General features: G+C 42.7%; 1 protein-coding gene across 1 annotated transcript in view; it reads left to right on the forward strand.

Annotated features, from left to right (window-relative positions):
* Positions 1 to 2,307: 2,307 nt before the first annotated feature.
* The window catches only part of STOM (stomatin), a 32,888-nt gene continuing 10,914 nt past the window's right edge, over positions 2,308 to 24,281 (forward strand). The window contains exons 1-4 of the mRNA XM_066367275.1: positions 2,308 to 2,439; positions 18,982 to 19,085; positions 19,981 to 20,053; positions 21,133 to 21,215. Coding sequence (XP_066223372.1) covers positions 2,379 to 2,439; positions 18,982 to 19,085; positions 19,981 to 20,053; positions 21,133 to 21,215 — 321 coding nt within the window. The 5' untranslated portion in view covers positions 2,308 to 2,378. The remainder of the gene's footprint in view (positions 2,440 to 18,981; positions 19,086 to 19,980; positions 20,054 to 21,132; positions 21,216 to 24,281) is intronic.

Genomic DNA, 24,281 nt, shown 5'->3' on the forward strand with positions numbered 1-24,281 from the left:
AGGGAGAGGATGATATGTTAATATTTATTTTTAAAGTATATTTAATCAATACATTTATATAGAATATACACAAGAAAGCCAAAATCCACCAGTTTCATGGGCAAGTGAAATTCAGCATTTTGCAGTCAAAATCTGGAAACTCTTATCCATTTTGAAAGAAATTTAGAAATGAAGTCAAGTCTTGATCTCAGTTTTAGGCCTGGAATCAGTTCCCAAACTGATGCAATCTGAAACCAGAGCCAACCAGTGTTCACCACTTTGTCCCAAAGGGAGAAAAACCTCTTTTCTAATTCTTTTTAAGTCATGCTGTTGGGATTGCCTAGAGACTTGAGCAAAGGTAGCACTTAGGAACACACACATGAAATTCATTTCAAAATATTTTCCTGTCCAGCAAAAACGAAAACTAAGTGCTTGTTCACAATATGCAATTTACACTCAAGCTCTCCCCTACTGCATTTGCTCCTCTTTCCTGGGATCCACAGCACAAACAGGAAGCCCATGCCTCTGGGGCTTATGCATTGCAGAATGCAAAAAATGAAGCTGTAGACGTTCTCAAGAATGATTTAGAAAAGGAAGACCATTAAATTACTGTAATTCCCTCTTTATCTTATCCAAGAGGCTTATAAACCAAGTGACTGTACAAGCTGTACTCCACCCCCACAAATATAAAGTTCTTTGACCGTAAGTGACTGGAAGTCGCCGTGAGAGATCAGCATCAGGTTTTTATCACAAAGCAGAACCTGCACCCCACAGCAAAGATAAGCAGCGGTTCTCTTAACACCTGTCACCACTGTGGGTACCTCTGTTTACATCCTGACAGCCACCAGGCTCCAGTCTGGAGCCCTCAGATCTAAAACCAGAGAGAAAGTCTACCAGTTCATATCAAACACCGCAAAGGGTTAGGGATTATACAGCCAAATATTGAGCACAGGAAAAAAAAGAAAACAAAAAAGTGCTCCTCACAAGGGGGATCTTCGTGGTGATTCAATAGCTCTGGATCTTGATTGCCGTGGTGGTTGTACGAATCTACTAAGTATGTGAGGGAGAGGGAATGGGGTAGAACTAGACACACATTTCGTGCCACTGTCAATTTCTTGCCTTCCGGGGATACGATGTAACTGCTGCAGGAAACCATGCAGAGGATACGCACAACCTCTCTTACTACTGTCTTTGCAACTTCCTGCGAATCTGTATTATTTCAAAACAGATTGTTTTTGTTTTAAATAAAGTGCACCTTGTGATTAGCCTCCTTTGAACATTCTGCCTTAGGACGACTCGTGGAGAATAACGACCGATAGAAATGATTCCTGCAAGTACAATCTTAGGGCACGGAGAAGAAAACACAGCCTGACGTTCCAAGGCGAGGTTTCGGCCGCAACTTGATCGGATCGCTGGAGGTTGGGAATAACCTGCATCTGCTTTCCTTCTGCCTGCGACGCCCTTTCCGACCTCCCGCGCCGCCTGTCCCCCTTGCCCACGGCTGGCGCCGTCTCATCTTTCTGGTCCTGTCTTAATGCCACCTCCTCACAGAGGCCTCCCTTCGCCCCTTAACGAAAGCACACGCCATCTGCTCCTCTCTCGGCTCCTGGTTCCCGTCACCGCGTCCTTCACCACGGGTGACGGATTGGTTAGCTTGTTGCCTGTCTGTCCACATGGACTCCACGAGGGCGGCGCCGGGTCGGTCCCTTGCCCGCTGTACCAACCACGAGTACGCTGCGGGGCGGGCGGCAGGTGCTCCAAAAGGATGTTGTTGGAATAAACGCATCTCACGTGAACTCACTCCCTTGATTCGAGGGTGGTCTCGTCTGTTCCCTCCCCTCACAGAGCATCGGTTCTACCGAGCAGGGATCGCCTCAGGGCCCTCACTTTGGCCACCAGGTGCCCCTCCGCTTCCTCCCCTTCTCTCGGACCCACCGGCCCTGGAAAGGAGCCATTTTCTTCTCTCTCAATTCGTAGGCCCAGAAGGGAGCCTTTTTCTCATTCGCACCTTTTCCTCAGGCCATACCGTCAGCCCCCTCCCCAAAATCTTCAGCCCCCTCCTCACGCCTGGTGACTGCCCCCCCAACCCAGTTCCTCCTTTCCGGTGCCGCCCCTTGGCCCGGACCCGGGTCTCCAGGGGTCGCTTCACCCCGCAAGCCACGCCCCTCAGCCCAAGGAACTAGCGGGAAGCGCGCACCCACTTTCGGCGCGGGAAGGGCGGATGGGCGGGGTGGTGGGCGTGGCCTCCTTGGTACTGGGCGTCGATTGGCCCGGCCGCGAGAAAGGGGCGGGGCTTCAACCTAAGTCTGGATTCTTGGTTCTCTTCAGTACAGTTCTTGCGGCTCCGGCAACGGCTGCGGCGATCACGACGCTACAGCGGCAACTCCGGCTCCGGCAGCATGTCTGAGAAGCGGCAGACGTCGGACACCCAAGCACGTCGGCTCCCTGACACCTTCAACGGTGAGAACCCGCGGCCCGGGCAAGGCTTGTGGGGTCGCCCGTCGTCCCCCTACCCCTCTCCTTAGCGACAAGCCCTAGCCCGGAGGCCCAGGCCCCTCTCCGCTGTCCTGGCTGTACTTTCCTGGCTCGTTCGCCGAGAATCCCGAACCCCGCTGCGCGGGCTGGGCGTCAGGTTTAGGAATGTCAGGGCGCAGGGTGCACTCCGCGAGCGCCGCGCACTGTGGGCGGCCGACAGCAGGGCGCGTTTCCAGCGCGCAAAGCCACCGCGTTATCCAGCGGTTGCCAGATGCCAGGGCTTTCCGTTCGTTACTTCCAGCCGTGCACGGGGACGACGAAACAAGTGATTCTCGGACGCCGCGTCTTCCCTGGCTCCCGACTCCCCCTTTCCTTCCCCTCGGAGGCCATCCCCTGCACCCTGTCTTCGCCCAGCCCCGGAGGGCGCCCCCTGCTCCCGAGCTGGGAAAAACTCCTGCTCTCCCACCAAAACCGCAGACCGACCTGCGAGGTCTCGCCTCCAGCTCCGGGCAGATAGTGGGGCCATTTTTGCGGAAGAAAAAGAGAAAGGCTCTTCTTTTTTTTTTTTTTTTTTTTTTTTTGCACTCTTCCCAGCTTCACTTTCTGCCCATCCGGCCCCCCTCCACTTTACTTTGTCACGGGACCTCGCTCTAGGGGCATTTGTCCTTCCAGGTTCCCCCACCCTCCCTCCCATCCTACCAGGGCCTTCCCAGTCTGGAAGGCAGAAACTGAGTGGCTCAATCTCGTCCCCCTGTGAAAGAGCTAGTGCCCTTGAGAAGGCTATCACCTTGAACCACTATTGGCTAACTCCTTAGGGGATTTATAAAGAGAGGCAAGAAACCTCTCAGGAGGTATTGGTTCCCTCCCAGGGGCTCTTCACGACCCAAAGGAATGATTTCTACGGATGGAATTTCAGACAGGATGACGTAGTGAAAGAAACCTAGGGGGCTGTGTGGGCTCTTCCAGTACCCCCACAAAGAACACTGTATTGGACTCATCTAGTCCCAGTATTCGTAAAGCCAGCTTTGTCCACCCGCCCTTATAAGTCCCATTTGCCTTGCCCAGCAACTCTTGTCTTTAGTTCCTTCCCAGGAGCATCAGAACAATTATGGAAATCTTTGTCCCTCACTTTTCTTTAGTAAGCCCCTTGTCGAGTTATCTTCCTAAATCAGGAATGTAACGGGGGTGAGGTGGGGGATATACTTGAAAGAAATTGATACTGGAAAAGGTTAAATTACTTAAATGTCACACCGTTAATATGGAGCCATATTTTGAGTCTGTATTTGACCGACTCTAAAAGTTGAACATTAAGAAAAAAAGGTGTGCCATCTGCCCTTTGCTTAGATAAGAAGGTGGGCAGGACCTTTTTCCAGTACCCTGACCTCTTGATGGGAGACTAAGGGACTATGACAATATTAAACGTTTAGGGAAACTGCAATGGGAAATCAGTTTGTAGAAGTTCTTTGGGAATAAACACAATCTTTGTACTTAATGTTCATGTAGTTGTGTTTCATGGTCAATAACCAGTTTTGCTTTTAAGGTATTTTTCTTGGTTCTACACTTAATTTTAGAAATTTTATAATAATCTAATGAAAACTATGTGCACCTTCTCAGGAAACTATGCATACAAACAAAATTTTGCTTTATCTGTCACTTTTTTAAAGACTTGCAGTCATTGCTTTGTTTTCACTGTATTTCAATGCATCAATGTTCTTACCAGTGCAATAATCATACAGGTTGACCTTTATTTCTTCTACAAATGCTAAAAGAAACCTTGTTCTTGAAGAAAAAAAAATCTTCAATTCGTGCAGTTCCCCCCCCCCCTTTTTTTTTAATGTAAACCTTTGAGGTCTGACACTGATAGGAATGCTATTACTAGAATTTTTTTAAAATAGAATTTATTGAGTTCTTACCACATAGTGGTAATGCAGTGTAAGTGCTTTACGGACATTATCTATTTGCAATCCTTTAACAGCTCCACAAGGAAGACATCAGTATCTAATATTTTACATCAAGGAAACTGAGGCTCAGAGTGGAAAAATCACAGACGCCTGTGTGGGATTTAGAGCTAGGTTTCAAACTTGGGCTATCCGGTTTTCCAGATCATTTTCCTATCCTAGAGCCACCTCCAGAATACATACCCAAACTGAGCACCTTGTTCAACAGTATTTCACTGAAGGTGAGAGACAAACAAAGCAAGCCCAGAGGAACCAAGCTTCAATCTCCTTGAATAAGACAACCCCAAAGGGCTGCTTTTGAGGAAAGCAGTGGGATAGAAAAGCCCATTTTATGTATTTTTGCTGATGATTAGTCTTAGGAAAGTAAATATGGCCAAAACCCAGGACAAGACTAATTTTTCTTAAAGCCAGTGCATTCATTTTGTAATGAAATAATGCAAGAGGATTGCAAAGAAATGTATTATAATTAAGACTCATGTCAACAGAACAAATTCCCTTGGGAGAATGCCTGAAAATAAACAGAAGCCAGGGACTGATGATTTGTTACAGCCTATCAGATTGGGAAGAACTTTGTAACTTCTCCAATAATTCATTATTAAACCATCAATGGTCATAAATTAACTCAAACAGAGGACCAAGTCTACTAAAGCTGGCTTTTTTTTTAGATGATTAAATAGGTTCTTGGTCCCACCTACTTGTTTAAATTTTACACTGTAAACGACTGACAGAGTTAATGATTACCTGGTTAGCTTTGAAGAAAAATAATTTTTAATGTTAATAAAATGGTAGAGATTGTATTCAAATTCTATATTTTATTTTTATTTTTTTTACAGACAGAGAGTCAGAGTGAGGGATAGACAGGGACAGAGAGATGAGAAGCATCAATCATTAGTTTCTCATTGCGCATTGCGACACCTTAGTTGTTCATTGATTGCTTTCTCATATGTGCCTTGACCACGGGCCTTCAGCAGACCGAGTAGCCCCTTGCTCGAGCCAGTGACCTTGGGTCCAAGCTGGCCAGCTTTTTGCTCAAGCCAGATGAGCCGGTGCTCAAACTGGCAACCTCGGGGTCTCGAACCTGGGTCTTCCGCATCCCAGTCTGACGCTCTATCCACTGCGCCACTGCCTGGTCAGGCAAATTCTATATTTTAAGTAGGTGTGGAAAAACATATTCCTGAAATCTGTTGTAACCATGAAAAAGTGAGCATCGTGGCCCTGGCCGGTTGGCTCAGTGGTAGAGCGTTGGCCTGGCGTACAAGGGGTCCCGGGTTCGATTCTCGGCCAGGGCACACAGGAGAAGCGCCCATCTGCTTCTCCACCCCTCCCCCTCTCCTTCCTCTCTGTCTCTCTCTTCCCCTCCCGCAGCGAGGCTCCATTGGAGCAAAGATGGCCCCAGCACTGGGGATGGCTCCTTGGCCTCTGCCCCAGGCGCTAGAGTGGCTCTGGTCGCAATAGAGCGAAGCCCAGGAGGGGCAGAGCATCGCCCCCTGGTGGGCAGAGCGTCGCCCCCTGGTGGGCGTGCCGGGTGGATCCAGGTCGGGCACATTGCGGGAGTCTGTCTGACTGTCTCTCCCCATTTCCAGCTTCAGAAAAAAAAAAAAAACAGTTTGATGTTTCTGTCTGTCTCTCTCTCCATGCCTCTCTCTCTATCAAAAAGAAAAAAAGAAAAGGAAAAGAAAACTTAATTATAGATACTTTTAAGATGTCTGAGTGAAACAGCTGAAAAAGAAAAGGAAAACAAGAAGGAGGAGAATTTTGTTTTAATATATTTCAAGCCTACACTAAATTTAACTTAATACCATTATGAAATTATTTTTCTCTCACATTTTTCTGAGCATAACTGTTGCTGTCTTATCAGACATGGACCACATTCAGCACATTCTTCTACCTTTCTGACTAACTTCACAGGTGGAAAGGTCTGATTTTAAAAAGAGAAAAGGACACATTGGAGAAAAGCAGTGTGACAACTGCTTTGGGACAGAGGATGATTCTGAATTGATTTCTTGGAGCTTGTCTGCTGACACATAGTTTCAGTTGGTCTTACCTAATAGGTTGTCTTTCTCAAAGAAATGGCAGAATCGCTCTACTCATTCAACAACTATTTATTTAACAAATGATATTTGAGTATCTGTTAGACACTAGGTATCTCCATATCTCATTTACTCTTCACATTAATCCTCTAAAGAGGTACCTTTTTTTTTTTTTCAGTTTTATCAGAATTATATTTTTACCTTTAATTTTTTTTTTCAATTACATTGTTGCACTCAACACTTTTGTATTAGTTTCAGGTGAACAGCACAGCGGATAGACATTCATATACTTTACCTTCGATAATTCAAGTGTCTGCCTGGCACCATAGACAGTCACCACAGCATTATTGACTGTATTCTCTTGCTTTGCCTTACATTCCCATGCCTCATTTTGTAACTACCAATTAGTAGTACAACCCTTTCACCATTTTTCACTCCAATCCCCAACCCCCTTCCATCTGGCATCCACTAGTCAATTTTCTATATCTATAAGACTGTTTCTATTTCGTTTTGTTTGTTTAATTTTTTATATTACACATACAAGTGAAATCATATGGTATTTGTCTTTCTCAGTCTGGCTTATTTCACTTAGCATAATACCCTCTAGGTCTATCCATGTTGTCACAAATGGTAAGATTTCATTTCTTTTTTATGGTGGAGTAATATGCAATTTTATTGCATATATGTACCACAGCTTTTTTTATCTACTCATCTATTGACAGGCACTTGGGTTACTTAATCTTGGCTATTATAAATGATGCTGCAGTGAACATGGGGGTGCATATCTTCTTTTGAATTTGTGTTTTGGATTTCTTTAGGTATTTAACCAGAAGTGGAATCGTTAGGTCATAAGGCAATTCTGTTTTTTAATTTTTTAAGAAAACTCTACACTGTTTTCCACAGTGGTTGCATGAATTTGCATTTCCACCAACAGTGCACTAGGTTTGCCTTTTCTCATCCTCCCCCCCCCCCAGGTCTCATTTGTTGATTTATTGGCTGATAGCCTTTCTGACAAGTGTGAGGTGGTATCTAATTGTCGTTTTAATTTGCATTTTTTGATGATTTGTGACAATGAGCATCTTTTCATATGTCTATTGGCTATCTTTATGCCCCACTAGAGAAGTGTCTATTCAAGGCTTTTGCCCATTTTTAATTGGAGTTTTTTCTCTTTTTTTTTGGTGCTGAGTTGTATAACTTTATAAATTTTTAATATTAGCCCCTTATTAGATGTAGCTTTGGTGAGTATGTTCTCCCATTCAGTGGGCTGTCTTTTCATTTTGTTGATAGTTTCATGTACTGTGCAAAAACTTTAGTTTGATGTAGTACCACTTGTTTTTCTTTCACTGACCTTTTCCCAAGTAGGTATATCAGAAAAAATATTGCTACAAGAAATGTCAGAGATATTACTGCTTATGTTTACTTCTAGGGTTTTTATGGTTTTAAGTCTTACATCTATTTTTAATCTCTAGTCTATTTTTGGTTTACTCTTGTGTATAGTGTAAGAAGTTGGTCTGGTTTCACTTTTTTGCACGTATCTAATTTTTCCAACACCATTTGTTGAATAGGCTATCTTTATTCCAGTGTATGTTCTGGCTTCCTTGTCAAATACTAATTGACTGTAAAGGTGTGAGTTGTTTTCTAGGTTCTCTATTCTGTTCCATTGACGTATATGTCTGTTTTTTATGCCAGTGCCATGCTATTTTGATTATTCTAGACATGTAGTATAGTTTGATATCAGGTAGCATGATACCTCCAACTCTGTTCTTTTTCAAGATTGCTGTTGCTATTCAGAGCATTTTGTGATTCCATACAAGTTTTTGGATGATTTGTTCTAGCTCTGTGAAAAATGTCATTGGTATTTTGATAGGAATTGGGTTGAATCTATAGGTTTCTTTGAGTGGTATGGACATTTTAATGATGTTTATTCCTATTCTTGAGCATAGTATATGCTTCCATTTATTAGTATTTTCTTTGATTTCTTCAATTTCTTACATTTTCCTGAGTACAGATCTTTTACCTCCTTGGTTAAATTTATTCCTAGTGTTTTGTGTTTTTGTGGAGTTGTGGTGTGTTTTTTTTTGATGCAGTTGTATATGGGATTGTTTTCTTAGTTTCTTTTTCTGATAGTTCACTGTTGATGTGTAAAAGTGCAACCAATTTCTGAATATTTAGTTTGTATCCTGTTACTTAACTGAATTCATTTATCAATTCTAATAACTTTTTTGGTGGAATCTTTAGGGTTCTCTATACAGTATCATACTACCTGCAAATAATGACAGTTTTACCTGAAGAAGTATTCTTTTTTTTTTCTTTTCTTTTTTTTACTTTATTAATTTTAATGGGGTGACATTGATCAATCAGGGTACATAGATTCAGAGAAAACATCTCCAGGTTATTTTGACATTTTTTTTTTTTTTTTTTTTTTTTTTCATTTTTCTGAAGCTGGAAACAGGGAGAGACAGTCAGACAGACTCCCGCATGCGCCCGACCGGGATCCACCCGGCACGCCCACCATGGGGCGACGCTCTGCCCACCAGGGGGCGATGCTCTGCCCATCCTGGGCGTCGCCATGTTGCGACCAGAGCCACTCTAGCGCCTGAGGCAGCGGCCACAGAGCCATCCCCAGCGCCCGGGCCATGTTTGCTCCAATGGAGCCTTGGCTGCGGGAGGGGAAGAGAGAGACAGAGAGGAAAGCGCGGCGGAGGGGTGGAGAAGCAAATGGGCGCTTCTCCTGTGTGCCCTGGCCGGGAATCGAACCTGGGTCCTCCGCACGCTAGGCCGACGCTCTACCGCTGAGCCAACCGGCCAGGGCCTTATTTTGACATTTGATTACGTTTCATACCCATCACCCAAAGTCATATAGTCTTCCGTCACCTTCTATCTGGTTTTCTTTGTGCCCCTCCTCTCCCCCCCTTCCTCCCCCCCTCCGGCAACCACCGCACTCTTATCCATGTCCCTGAGTCTCATTTTTATGTCCCACCTATGTATGGAATCATATAGTTCTTAGTTTTTTCTGATTTACTTATTTCACTCAGTATAATGTTATCAAGGTCCATCCATGTTGTTGTAAATGATCCGATGTCATCATTTCTTATGGCTGAGTAGTATTCCATAGTATACATGTACCACATCTTCTTTATCCAATCATCTAATGAAGGGCTTTTTGGTTGTTTCCATGTCTTGGCCACTGTGAACAATGCTGTGATGAACATGGGGCTGCATGTGTCTTTACATACCAGTGTTTTTGCGTTTTGGGGGTATATACCCAGTAGAGGGATTGCTGGATCATATGGAAGTTCTATTTTTTATTTTTTTGAGGAACCACCATACTTTCTTCCATAATGGTTGTACTACTTTACATTCCCACCAACAGTGGATGAGGGTTCCTTTTTATCCACAGCCTCTCCAACACTTGTTATTACCTGTCTTGTTGATGATAGCTAATCTAACAGGTGTGAGGTGGTATCTCATTGTAGTTTTGATTTGCATTTCTCTAATAGCTAATGAAGATGAGCATCTTTTCATATATCTGTTGGCCATTTGTATTTCTTCCTGGGAGAAGTGTCTCTTCATGTCCTTGAAGAGGTATTCTTATTAGCCCTATTTTAAAGCATAGAGAATTAAGGTACTTTACCAAAATCACACAGCTAATAAGTGGCAGAGCCAACTCTGAAGGCATTATATTATATAAGACCTCTAACAAGACCACAATCTCCTGAAGAAGACAGACATTGAATAATTAACTAGTGTGTTAAGTGTTGTTTAGGGAGGATGAAGTGCTATAGGAAATTAAGAAGAGGGGGCCTATTTAAGACTGGGGGGTTCAGATTTAAGATTATTGAGGATACTGTCCACTGGTTTTTTTCCTCTTGTTTTATGGCTAGAAATATTTGAATTAAGGGAAGCTACAGAAAATCCTCAAGATGTTCAGGAAAGAAAATATTTAAACTTAATTTCTTTTTTTTTTTAAGCTAAGCAAAGGATTCCCTTTATTTCAACTTTTATTGAAAATCTTTCTTAAAAGGATTAGTCCATATTTCCTTTCCTTATTATCTCATGGTAAAACATTTTAAATTTTGTGACTCAAATCACATATCAGTATCGGTTCTTTTGATCTGGTATTTATCGTCATACATGGTTAATAATAGGCAAGAAAAGTTACAGTCTTTGGTCATGGTTCTTAACTTGATATCATCTGGCCTGTAGCCATTCTAGACCAGAGAATAATTTTTTCCTTAGAGGTTTAAGGATAAGGGCATTCGAAGAACTGTAAACCATGCCTAATTAAAATAATAATTTGTTTGCTTTGAAAGCCTCTGCCCAGATTAGCTGCAAGTTGTGATCTCCAAGAAAATACCATCATTTTTCCAACCTGTCCTTACTGTGACCGTACTATGTGCTGAACTCTGCCTCTCTCTCACCTCTACCTGCTTTAATCTTTCTGTCTGCAGGATGCCACCATCATTTCTGTTGTCATTCTCCTCCTCATTCTTTTTCTCTTCTCTCTTATTTTTCCTTTCCTGCTGTTGTTCTCATCCCCTCTTTATCTCTTTCCCCTAAAATTCTAGTCTTTTGAGTTATAGTAAAATTTTTATTAATTGGAGATGTATTAATATTCATATACTTCATCTCCCCTTTAGTCTGTTTTCATCTTGAATTTTTATTTATCAGGTCTGATAAAGACTGTTTCAAAACAAGAGAAGGAAAGTGAAACTGGGAATCTGGAAAATGTACTATTAATTAAAAAGCTGGAAGAAAGATAGATAAAGTGTATTATTTAATTTATGAAGTCCTCCTCTTTAAAGAGATAGCTGTATGACATAGAACAGGAACAGGTCTAAATCTGGCTGACTGCCTGTTTTTGTTTGGCCCACAAGCTAAGAATAATTTTTAATTTTTTTTTTTTTTAAAGATTTTATCATATATGAAAATTCTATGGCCCTGGACAGTTGGCTCAGTGGTAGAACATTGGCCTGGCATGTGAAAGTCCCAGGCTCGATTCCCAGTCAGGGCACACAGGAGAAGTGACCATCTGCTTCTCCACCCCTCCCCATACTTCTTCTTCTCCTGCAGCCATGGCTCCATTGGAGTGAGTTGGCCCTGGACGCTGAGGCACTGAGGATGGCTCCATAGCCTCACCTCGGGCGCTAAAATGGCTTGTTTGCTGAGCAGCAGAGCAGCAGCTCCAGATGGGCAGAACATCAGCTCCAGACAGGGGTTGCCAGTTGGATCCCAATGATCCCAGCCAGGGCGCATGCAAAGGAGGAAAGGAGGGAGGAAGGAAGGAAGAGAGGAAGGGGGAAGAGAAGGGGAGGGGAGGAGGGAAGAAAGAAAGAAGGAGGGAGGAAAGAAAATTATATGAGGTTCAAATTTCAGTGTCCATAAGTTGAGTTTTATTGGGACACAGCCATGCTAATTTGTGTATTTTTGTGTGTGACTAATTCAGCCGTATTCAGCAATTGGGGCAGACTTATGACCTACCAAGCCTAAAATATTTATTTTCTGACCTTTCACAGGAAAAGTTTGCCAAGTCCTGACGTAGAATTTCCGATGAAGGATAGTAGCAGTCAGAAAGAATACCTACCCTGAATGTGTATGCTTTTAAGAAAAATTTAAAAATTGCCAAGGTCTTTCATTTCAACATACTGTTGCCCTGTAAAAAGAGCTGTTAGAACCAGCATGTGTTTTTGAGACTAAATTCCTAGCCATCCTATCTTCCCCACCCAAACTGTTCTTGGCATTTACAACATGAAGTGTTTGACCTGGGTTCCAGGAAAGGAGAAGGAAAAGATTGTCCTTGTTTACAGGTTGCTTCTTAAGTATTTCAGAAATTCTTTGGCTTATCCATTTCTCTGTGTGTGGCAATGCATATGAATCTGAGTCATATGTCCAGATATTGTTTAAGATATGTTTCTGGACTTTCCCCAAAGAGGAAAGTTGCATCAATAAATGGAATGTATTACTCCCTGTGATTTCCACTACAGTGTCCAGTTCAGTAGACCTTAATGTAAATCAGCTGACATGGGATTGTTAACACCATACAGTGCTTTGAAATTATGGCTGTCTTGAAAAGAATATTTTACTGCCTTTCCAGAAGCTAATCAAACAAAAATTACTGTACAACTTGTTTTTCTTTTCATTTGTTTCATGTTTTTTGTTTGTTTTCTTTTGTCTCTTCCCAGAAAGTCTTTTGCTTCATTACTTTGGGACTCCTGGAGGAATATTTTATACCTACTTTACAAATTTTTGTAAACATTAGAAACAATGTATATAAAGAGCTAGAGGTTGTAGCCCACATGTAATAGGCATTCAATAAATGATTTTTATTAGTAGTAATAAAAGATACCTACAGTGAAGTTACCTTAAGAGAACTTAAGAATTACGCAATTTCATCTTTTCAGCAAAATTAGTATACATAATAGGAATTATGGGAACTTTGCTAAAAGTATATTTAGTGCAGCAGAGTTTCTAATTGAGAAGACTGAACACAACCAAAATGTTCATCATATGAAACAATGGCCTATTATTCAATATTGTTATTACTTAGATGTAAACATGTTGCCAGTTAGGCTGTAAGTGGTAGGTGACTAAAGAGTTCATTTACAGTTAGTGGGATTTAAACCTCACCTCTCTGAGGAATGTGATTTGTGTACATTTTTGGGCTCTAACCAAGTTGGAAAGAATTTTGAGGGTTGAAAACAAGAAAGTTTTATTTTTTATTTTTATTATTTTTTTATTTGGTGAGAGGAAGGGAGGCAGATACAGACTCCCACATGCGCCTCGACCAGGATTCCCCCCAGAAAGCCCGCTAGGGGGCAATGCTCTGCCCATCTAGGGCCCTTGCTCCGTTGCAACCAGAGCCATTTTTTTTTAGTGCCTGAAGCAATGGCCATGGAGCCATCATCAGAGCCTGTGACCACCTTACTCCAATCGAGCCTGGCTGCAGGAGAGAAGAAGAGAGAGAGAGAGAAAGGGAAAGGAGAGGGGGAGGGTAGAAGAAGCAGATGGGCTCTTCTCCTGTGTGCCCTGACTGGGAATCATGGATAGTTTTATTTTAAAGACACAAAAATAATATGAAATGATGCTATTTCCCCAGTGTATACACTCTGATTATTTCTAGCTGAGCATTTGAAATTTGAAAGACCAAGCGTAGTTTTTAGAATATCCATTTTTCATTGCTTTTGATTTGTAATTTCATATGCTCATCTGAGTTTCTCAAAAACATAACAGGACAGTGGAAACTGAGCACACATATACACACACAAAACTGAGCTAGGCTTTCTGGCTTTTCCTCATGTAGATAATAATTTATAATTTAGTAATTCATTTCATAAGTGAGCTTCATGAGGATCTTTGAATGTCCAACCCTAGCCTGGCAGGCATGCATGAAGTGAGGAGAAAATTCCCATTTTTATTATGAAAAGTTGAACACTTGAATGAAATAGGATTACAGAAAACTACCATCCATATTTATTGAACACTACCTCAGCCCTACAATTATCCTATATTATAGCCAATCTAATTAGCCTATATCACAGGTTAAGAAACTAGGGTTCAAAGAGATAAAGATCATACAACTAAGAAGTAACAGAATTTAAATGGAATTAGATGCTCCCTGTGCTCAGGAAATCTCAGTCTAGTAAGGGATATAAGTGCACAATAAATTAAAGTATTAGACAAACTATAAGTGCAATAAGAGGTTAGAAAAGTGGTATCGGCCCTGGCCAGTTGGCTCAGCAGTAGAGCATTGGTTCAGCATGTGGAAGTCTCGGGTTTGATTACTGGTCAAGGCACATGGAGAAGCAACCATTTGCTTCACCCTTCCCCTTCTCCCTTCTCTCTCTCTATCTCTCTCTTCCTCCCCACAGGCATGACTCAAATGGTTCAAGCAAGTTGGCCATAGGCGCTGAGAATGGCTCCATGGCCTCACCTCAGGTGCTAAAAATAGCTTGCTTGCCGAGCAACAGAGCAATGGCACCAGATGGGAAGAGCAGCACCCCATAGTGGGCTTGCCAGGTGCCTCCTAGTTCGAGCACATGTGGGAGTCTGTCTCTCTGACTCCCCACTTCTCCCTTAAGAAAAATTAAAAAATAAAAGTGGTATCAAGATCAGAGAGCCCTGGCCGGTTGGCTCAGCGGTAGAGCGTCGGCCTAGCGTGCGGAGGACCCGGGTTCGATTCCCGGCCAGGGCATACAGGAGAAGCACCCATTTGCTTCTCCACCCCTCCGCCGCGCTTTCCTCTCTGTCTCTCTCTTCCCCTCCCGCAGTCGAGGCTCCATTGGAGCAAAGATGGCCTGGGCACTGGGGATGGCTCTGTGGCCTCTGCCTCAGGCGCTAGAGTGGCTCTGGTCGCAACATGGCGACGCCCAGGAATGGGCAGAGCATCGCCCCCTGGTGGGCAGAGCGTCGCCCCCTGGTGGGCGTGCCGGGTGGATCCCAGTCGGGCGCATGCGGGAGTCTGTCTGACTGTCTCTCCCTGTTTCCAGCTTCAGAAAAATGAAAAAGAAAAAAAAAAAAAAAAAAAAAAAAAAAGATCAGAGGAAGGAAACCACATCCAGCTGGAAAGCTTGGCAACGTTTTATTTTATCACTGCAAGCTGGTTACTGTGCTAGACATTGAGAATATAAAAATAAATAATAAACATCCCTGCCCTCATGGAGTTTATAGTCTAGTGTATTTGGGCAACAGATATGGGAGACTTGGGATAATACAGGGGTATTTTAGAAAGCACCTAGAGTTGTCAGATAAGTCTTTGTGGTCAATCTATTCTTTGGAATCCTTTTCACTCTGGAAACCTAGACTTGCGTCTGGCAAAGAGCCTTGAGACTCTCTTTTTCTATAAATAGACACAGCTGGAATTAAGAGGGCTCCCTCTATAGGAATATCAGATTTCATTCGCAGAACTCCTACCTTGCTTTCCCAGTTTGAATACTGTCTTCAGAAAGTGCTCCAAACACAAAACTTCTTTAATGAAGTTTGAGGATTTTTTTTTTAATTCAGAGGTAAATGGTCAGAGTAACTTGATTTAGAACACAGCCTTTGGAGTAAGATGACCTATATTTGAATCACAGGTCCTCTGTTGTGTGACCTTAGGAAAGTCATGTTGCTTCAGTTACCTCATTTGTAAAATGGAATCAAATACTGTAAAGGGCTTTGTAAGCAATAAATGAGATACTCAGCTAGAGTAATTTAACACAGTGCACCTGGTGTATAATGAACCATCTAAAAATGGCTACTGTGATTATTATGTTATCATAATACCTGATGGAGGCTTCTCCACAAGCAGCACTGTAGCCTGCTTGGAATATTTTCTTTTTTTTTTTTTTTTTTTTTTTTTTTTTTTTTTTTTTTTTTTCCAGAGAGAGAGAGGGATAGACAGGGACAGACAGACAGGAATGGAGAGAGATGAGAAGCATCAATCATTAGTTTTTCATTGCATGTTGCAACATCTTAGTTGTTCATTGATTGCTTTCTTATATGTGCCTTGACCGCGGGCCTTCAGCAGACCGAGTAACCCCTTGCTGGAGCCAGCAACCTTGGGTTCAAGCTGGTGAGCTTTTTGCTCAAACCAGATGAGCCCGCGCTCAATCTGGCGACCTCGGGGTTTCGAACCTGGGTCCTCTGCATCTCAGTCCAATGCTCTATCCACTGTGCCACCGCCTGGTCAGGCTTGGAATATTTTCTTGATGAATATGAGTATCCCCTCCAAAATTATAACTTAGAAACCTCCAGGATTAGCTTGGATCACTTTTATTTAAGTATATATAGGTATGTTTACCACACAGGTCAGAAGTCTACAAAGTCATAGATAACCAAAGTACTCTGGGTATTTCTGGTGTTTTAGCCTGTGTTTTGGAGCACTTGCCCTGGATGCAGCTTGTGGCTCTTTTTCTCCCATGCCCCTAGCCTTAAATCTGCTTATTTTGAGGCCGCCTTTTATTCAAAGTCCTGTCTCGCTGCCACCTTTGCCCTCTCTTCTGAGCAGTGACGTGTGCCTGGCACACCTCTCCCTTCCCTCTTGCCAGTCTCCCTCCCGTTATTAAAACAATTTTTAGAAATCAAGCCGAAGCCTTCTGTGGTTGATAAGAAAAACGATAGTGTCCCTTGGCCTACTCAGTTTCTCTGTCCTTCACACACAAAAAAGGAAAAAAACAAAGTAAAAATGAGGAAGACACTGGCTCTAGGGAGTGGGCAATAATAGGAAGGGAAGGAGTTTTTCAGGGTGCTAGTGAAAGGCAGTCACAGAGAGAGCTGTGCACCTGCTGTGAGAATGAGTCCAGATGTGGCTCCAGGAGAGACTCTCTGGAAGATGAAATTAACAGAGTACCTGACCCTTCTGGAAGGAGATTACACAGTTGATGAAAAGTTTGAGGTTAAATTATTAAGTACATTTGGAAACTCAGCATAGGGAAAAAACAAGGCATTGAGTCCAGAAAATAACAAAAACTTGTCCAGGAAAGGAAAAGGATACTCATAACATGGCTTAGCTTTTTTTTTTTTTTTTTTTTTTTTTTTTGTGGCAGAGACAGAGAGAGTCAGAGAAAGGGATGGATAGGGACAGACAGACAGGAAGGGAGAGAGATGAGAAACATCAATTCTTTGTTGCGGCCCCTTAGTTGTTCATTGATTGATTTCTCATATGTGCCTTGACCATGGGGCTACAGCAGGCCGAGTGACTCCTTGCTCGAGCCAGTGACCTTCGGTCCAAGCTGGTGAGCCTTGCTCAAACCAGATGAGCCCACGCTCAAGCTGGCAACCTCGGAGACTCGAACCTGGGTCCTCCACATCCCAGTCCAACGCTCTATCCACTGAACCACCGCCTGGTCAGGCAACATGGCTTAGCTCTGAACTTCATTTCTCTATTCATGATAATGCAAAATTTTATATTGATCTAACCAAAATTACAATATAATAGGAAGGGTGGGTATGTTTATGTAGGGGAGAGGGAGGAAGGAGAATTTTACTTCTCTTCCAGAGCGGAAAGTCAATAGATAAAGCTCAAAACTGAAAAAGCAAGAAATAAGCATCTATGTACTTGAAAACATGGAGATGTGAATAACAAAATACTCAACCTAAAGTAATTGCCTTTGAGGAAGGAGAAATTGGAAGAGGTGAGCAGGAGACTGCTCTCTTTTTGTGCTAATCTTGTAGAACCATTTGACTGTCTTAACTTGATGCAAGTATAACTGATAAAAAAAACTACAATAGAAAAAGCACAAATGCATAGCAACAAAGACTAAAAAAGAAGGTGAAAGAACAACATCTAGAGGGAAGAAATAAGGTTACAAGTTTTATTTATTTATAAAAACATGTACAAGGGGAAAGTTTAGAAAAATACTATCTTTGGATTGTGTAATTTCCCCCTTTTTTATACTTTTTGAATTTTTGCAGTGGGGCATGAATTATTGTTATAATCAGACAAAAAGCTATTTCATGTTACAGGAAAGTAAAACAATTAGAAATGTGAGAGGAAAACCGTGTACAAAGATGTTCATTACAGCATTGTTTATAATCCTAAGAAATAAGAAACAACCTGTCAGGAAATGTAATAAATTATGGTGCATATCACCTAGTGATATATTTTACGGGTGTCGTTTTTATAAAGAAGATCTTTCCCTTCTTTCCCCTTTCTTTTCATTGGTATTATCCTAAACCATTACATCCCACAATAAGGCCCTCTGACAACTACCACCATCACCTACCCACCCAACCCCACTCCACTCTCACCTTCATCCCGTCTATGTCATATTCTGTGTTTTCAAAGTATTCTGAACAAATACTTTATGTCTGCATTTACCATCTAGCATTATAATATATTTATCTTCCCCACCTTCTCAATAGTTGGGATTGGATCTTATTCACTATTATGACTTCAGTGCAAAGCACAGGGCATAATCAATATTAGGTGCTTAATAAATGCTTCCTAGATAAAGAAAAGAATACTGTGAAAAATACTTGTGTGATCATGTTAAGTAGATTAGAGAAAGTAACACCTGTCCTTCAGGTTGTTCTGAAGATTAGATGGGGAAATTCATGTAAAATGTCTAGTATAGCCCTGGCCAGTTGGCTCAGTGGTAGAGCATCTGCCCAGCGTGTGGATATCCCAGGTTCAATTCCTGGTCAGGTCACACAGGAGAAGCACCCATCTGCTTCTCCACCCTTCCCCCTTCTCCTTCCTCTCTATCTCTCTCTTCCCCTCCTGCAGCCAAGGCTTCACTGGAGCAAAGTTGGCCCGGGCGCTGAGGATGGCTCTGTGTCCTCTGCCTCAGGTTCTGGAATGGCTCTGGTTGCAACTGAGCAACACTCCAGATGGGCAGAGCATCGCCCCCTAGTGGGCTTGCTAGGTGGATCCTGGTCGGGCGCATACGGAGTCTGTCTTTCTGCCTCCCAACTTCTCACTTCAGAAAAATACAAAAAAGAAAAACAAAAAAACGTCTAGTATAATGCCAGGCATAGGTGTTCAGTGAATAATAAGGATGAAGATGACGGGGACCATGCTAGTAACAGTGATAAGAACTGTGCATTTTTTGTTTTCACAGAGAGCTCCGTTACTGGCCTTGGACCTTGTGGATGGCTTTTGGTGTTTGTCTCATTCTTGTTCACACTTATAACTTTCCCAATATCAATATGGATGTGCATAAAGGTACAGAGTATTTCATTCGCATCTGGAAGGGTGTCAACTCCTAACTATATAAACCCATTTTGTATGTGTGTGTAAGAGAGACAGAGACCATACTGGCCTGTAATTCTTTTTCCTTCACCTCTCTGTTGGAAAAAGTTACCTATTGTAGTGGAATCTTAAAAGTTTTTAGCCATAGTTTGTCAGTTCTTCCCGAGGGTTAAAGTAAAGATAACCGTGGAAAATTTTCTGGAGTCCGGGATATGGGATATTTCTGTAAGTTCTCCAGGATCAGGATGCTAAGACTTAATTGCTGGCTCCATTGTTTATGGTGTGACCTTTGCTATGTTTCTTCACCCGTAAAATAGGAGGAAGTAATAACACTCACTTCATAGGGCCTTTGTGAAGATTAATGAATTAAAATACTTAAACGTACTTATCACAATGTGTTTCCTAAATGCTGGTTATTTTTTCTATAGTTACTAATACTTTGATAAATGAATATCATTTATATATATATTCCTGAAAAATAAAATGTGCTCCAAGAATTTTAGGTAAGTTCATTATTTATAATTAAAGAAATCAGGAGACAAATAGAACTTTAGCTTTTTTTCCCCCCGCATTAACAATGCATGAGTAAGTTGAATAATAATGTTGACAGCTAAGGAGTGAGGTTATAGATTTACTTCTGTATACTATTTTATACTTTCCAAATTTTATATAATGAATATTTATTGCTTTTATAATTAATTTTAAAAAAGTAAATAAATATACTTTATTTGTAGATATAATCTGGATTCTAGAGAAGAAAATAGTAGAGACATGTAACCTGTTTAGAGCAGAAATATTTATTTAAAAAGCTATCCTTATAAATATTTGTACTCCTCGTCTTAAATTATTATTTGTGTTTTTAATCTAGATCATAAAAGAATATGAAAGAGCCATCATCTTTAGATTGGGTCGCATTTTACAAGGAGGAGCCAAAGGGCCTGGTCAGTACTGGGATTCTGGATTGTTTGCCTGGAGACTGAAATTCTTCCTTTTATTGGTGTCATTTCCCTTAAGAGCTTCTCTTCTCTGTTGACTTAGAAAAGAGTTTTTCATATGACAGAACTTGGATAAGAGTAGCAGGGGTAGTAGAGAGTCTTGCTGTAACCGCCCTTTCCTTCCTTCCTCTTCCCTCTCCTTCCCATTTGAGCTGATAAGATTATCGTAGGTCAGGATCCACAACTAAATAAAGCAACTAAAATGAAGGCTTGGAGTCATTGTTTTTGGTGTACTCTGATGAAACTCCTGCTGTGTTCTAGGCTCTGGGAATTCACGAGAGGCTGTAACACAGTTCCTTCCCTCAAGGAGCTCACTGTCTAGTGGTGGGACAGCAACAAGGAAGCAGATAGTTACAGCCCGTGTGATAAGTACTACGGTTCTGATAGTGGTGGAATCCCACAGAAGAATGGCCTGAACTAGTGGGATGGGCAAGGCTCTCTGCAGGTGACAACTTGGCTGAGTCTTGAGGCATGAAAAGGTGTTAGGGGAGATATTCCTGCCAGAAATAGCAACGTGTACAAAGCGATACAGAGGAGAGTATTTCAGCTTCGAGGACCTGTGGGTCACTCAGCTCAGCCAGGGTGAGAGGCATGAGGAGAGGGGACTGGCTGAAGGGGGACGCAGGGTGGGTCACGCAGACCCTTGTATGGCTTGTTCAGGAGTGTGTTCCAGGAAAGACTGCTCTGCTTGCAGCTTAGAAAATGGATTGGAGGAGAGACCCCAGAAGAAATCAGTGACTTGGGAAGCACTGCATTGGTCTAAGTGGGAACAATGACAGTCACAGGGGAGTAAGGAAGTGAAACCCGTAGGCCTGGGCGGGGACAGTTAGAGTTGGGAAGTGAGCAGGAGCAAAAGGGGTAACATGCCTAGCCTCTGGCTCACTCACTGAGACAAACTGGGGACGGACAGTCGGTCAGGTTGATGCTGTTTGAATTGAGTGCTGACGTAAACCGATGGGGTGCTGGCATCTCTGTAATCTCTCAGTGCTGGCATCTCTGTAATCCCCTGCGGGTCTCTGTTGCAGGTCTGTTCTTTGTTCTGCCGTGCACTGACAGCTTCATCAAAGTGGACATGAGAACGATTTCATTCGATATTCCTCCTCAGGAGGTAAGGTGGCCTTTTGCTCTGAATGACTGAGCTACCACGTGTCTGCCTCCACGTTCTCCATCTGTGTGACCTGGAGTGAGGTTTTTATGTCTCTGTGCCTGTTTCCTAATCTGTGAAATAGAGGTTATAATAATAGTGCGTGCCTACTTTGTGAGAACTAAATGAGTTATCAGTAAAGTGCTTCAAACAATGGCTGGTAGTTCAGTGATATATATGTATATGTGCTTATTATTATAAAATGTAGTATAATGTTAATGTAACTATAATGTTAGCATTATCATTGTCATTTTTACTACCACATTTCTCTCTCTGGGTTTTCTGAGAAATTCCTGTTTAGTATAATATTATTCCTAAAGTTCTTGAATATATTGTAGATAAATTGGTGAAAAGCCAAAGAATTAGAAACTGCTCATTTGGCATTTTAGATAAAGCATATACTGGTTTTTTGTTGTTGTTGTTTTGTGATAGACAGAGAAAGGGACAGATAGGGACAGACAGACAGGAAGGGAGAGAGATGAGAAGCATCAATTCTTCATTGCAGCACCTTAGTTGTTCATTGATTGCTTTCTCATATGTGCCTTGACCTGGGGGCTACAGCAAAGCTAGTGACCCCTTGCTCAAGCCAACGAACATGAGCTCATGTCTATGATCCCACACTCAAGCCAGCAAACCCACGCTCAAGCCGGGGACCTCAGGGTTTTGAACCTGGGTCCTCGGCATCCCAGTCCAACGCTCTTATCTATTGCACCACCGCCTGGTCAGGCAAACCATATACTGTTTTAGATTAGTAATTATTTCATGCATTTTCAGACTGCTTCACAAATATCACAGCTGAAACAACAGAATCCCTAGAAAGTAAATAGTTGCTGTGAGACAGGACTTCCTCCAGACTACAGTGGCAGAAGCAGAATGAAAATCCAGCCTGACCTGTGGTGGCGCAGTGGATAAAGCATCAACCTGGAAATGCTGAGGTCGCCGGTTCGAAACCCTGGGCTTGCCTGGTCAACGCACATGTGGGAGTTGATGCTTCCAGCTCCTCCCCCCCTTCTCTCTCTCTGTCTCTCTCCTCTCTCTCTCCCTCTCCTCTCTAAAATGAATAAATTTAAAAAAAATTAAAAAAAAAAAAAAGAAAATCCAGCTCTTTGGGTTCCCTGTCCCTGCTTTTTCCACCGCTCCATGCTAAATGCATTCTACATTAGCTCCCCCAGGGCCCTTGAAGTCATCCGGGTACTCATATCTAAGGAGGCACAATAATCATTGCGGACAGAAAGCCTAAAAACATGGTGAAGGGAGGGACAGAAAAAGACTGTATTTCCTGGCCAAAAGCCAGGATCCTGACTGGCCATGTTGCCTTCTCTTGTCCCAAAATCCAGGAACCAGCCTCAGGACTTCTTTGCTGGTACTGAGTTAAATAGTTGGTAAGGCCAGACCTCACAGTTCACACATATGTAGTGACACCAGAAATCATTTTCACCCCCAAAACGAGACTAAGAGCATCACCGTATTCTCTGCATGTTTTCCCATCTTTCAGGAAAGACTGACGCTCAGAAGGATCCCCTTTCAGGGTAGCTGGGCACTCTGGCACTTTCCTCTATAAACACTGCAGGCATCTAGCAGGCTCGCTGGGCGCTCCTGCCTCCCAGCTGCTCTCTGCTTCCCCACCAGCTGCCGCATGCAGATTGGACTGGAACTTGGCAGGCAGTCCTTTTTCCGATCCCCTGTGAACTTACTCTGAAGGGAGATAAACAGTGCTTACAATAGACAGTAAACAGAGAGCAAAGCTCCAGCCGTGGCAAAGTCACAGTGTCAAGAATTTGTTTAGACACGGTACACATTTTCCCATCACATCATGGGAAAGAATTAATTTTCACAGAAGATGGTAACATATTATAGCAACTCCCACTTCTCTTTCAAGTTAGAAGTATATTTAGATTTCTGGGGGGGAAAAGGATTATTTCTTTGATGCCTGGCAGGACTAAACAGCCATGTAATGTAATTATCATTGCTATTTTCTATTTACATAGCTCTTAACACTTTCAAAAGGGCTTCGTTCACATTTTCTTATTTGAGCTTCAAAGGAATTTGCGTAGAACTGTGCAGTAGTATTAGCCCCATTTCACAAATGAGGTCCTCGAGGGAGGGACACACAGGGTGGAAACCACAGGTCTCCTAACCCTCACTCCGGGCTCCTCGTCAATCACTGTATTCCTAGGACCACGGGGCAGTGTCATTCGTCTGTCATTTACTGATGACTTGTCATGAATGAAGCATTCGAGATACAGAGACAAACTGCCCTCAAGAAATTCATAGTGTAGTAGAGAAATAATGATGTAAATAAATGATGTCACTGCAGTGGGGTGTAAAGGGAAGGGCATATTCTGCCAGGTCGGTCAGGGGACTTTCACAGAGAAAAGGACCCTGGAGCTGTGGCTTGAATAAGGAGTAAGAGTGCCAGTCTGCTGGTATGAGGGAGAGAGAGGATAGGACATCCCAGCAGAAGGGACCTCTGCGTAAAGCCCAGGGGACGTGGAACATAGTGCATGCTGGGGTCTACACCTCGTCTAGTGTGAGCAGGAGGGAGTGGAGAAGAGTGAGGCCAAACAGCCAGCTGTCAAAGGACTTGTGTACCAAACTAAGGACTTAGCCCTGAAGGCGGTAGGAAGCATTTTTATGTAGAGTGCTATAAAGATATTTTTACCCTGATCTCGCCCTATAAAAACATTCCCCATTTATATTTTGTTCTAGTAAAACTGTGCTACTTACAGTTCTAGTAAAGCTTTTAAACCCAGCTCTCCCATACACCTCATTTTCTCTGCCTAGAATACTCCTTCACTCTACCCTCCACTCTGAAAATTTTTATTCCTTCCATCAAGACTCAGTTCAAGTATCACCCCTGCCACCTACAACTGACCATTTTTGTTTCTGAAAGCCTCCCTTGGCCCTGGCCGGTTGGCTCAGTGGTAGAGCGTCGGCCTGGCGTGTGGGGGACCCGGGTTCGATTCCCGGCCAGGGCACATAGGAGAAGCGCCTATTTGCTTCTCCACCCCCCCCCCCTTCCTCTCTGTC

The sequence above is a fragment of the Saccopteryx leptura genome, chromosome 2 (genome assembly GCF_036850995.1).
Source record: "Saccopteryx leptura isolate mSacLep1 chromosome 2, mSacLep1_pri_phased_curated, whole genome shotgun sequence".
NCBI lineage: Eukaryota > Metazoa > Chordata > Mammalia > Chiroptera > Emballonuridae > Saccopteryx > Saccopteryx leptura.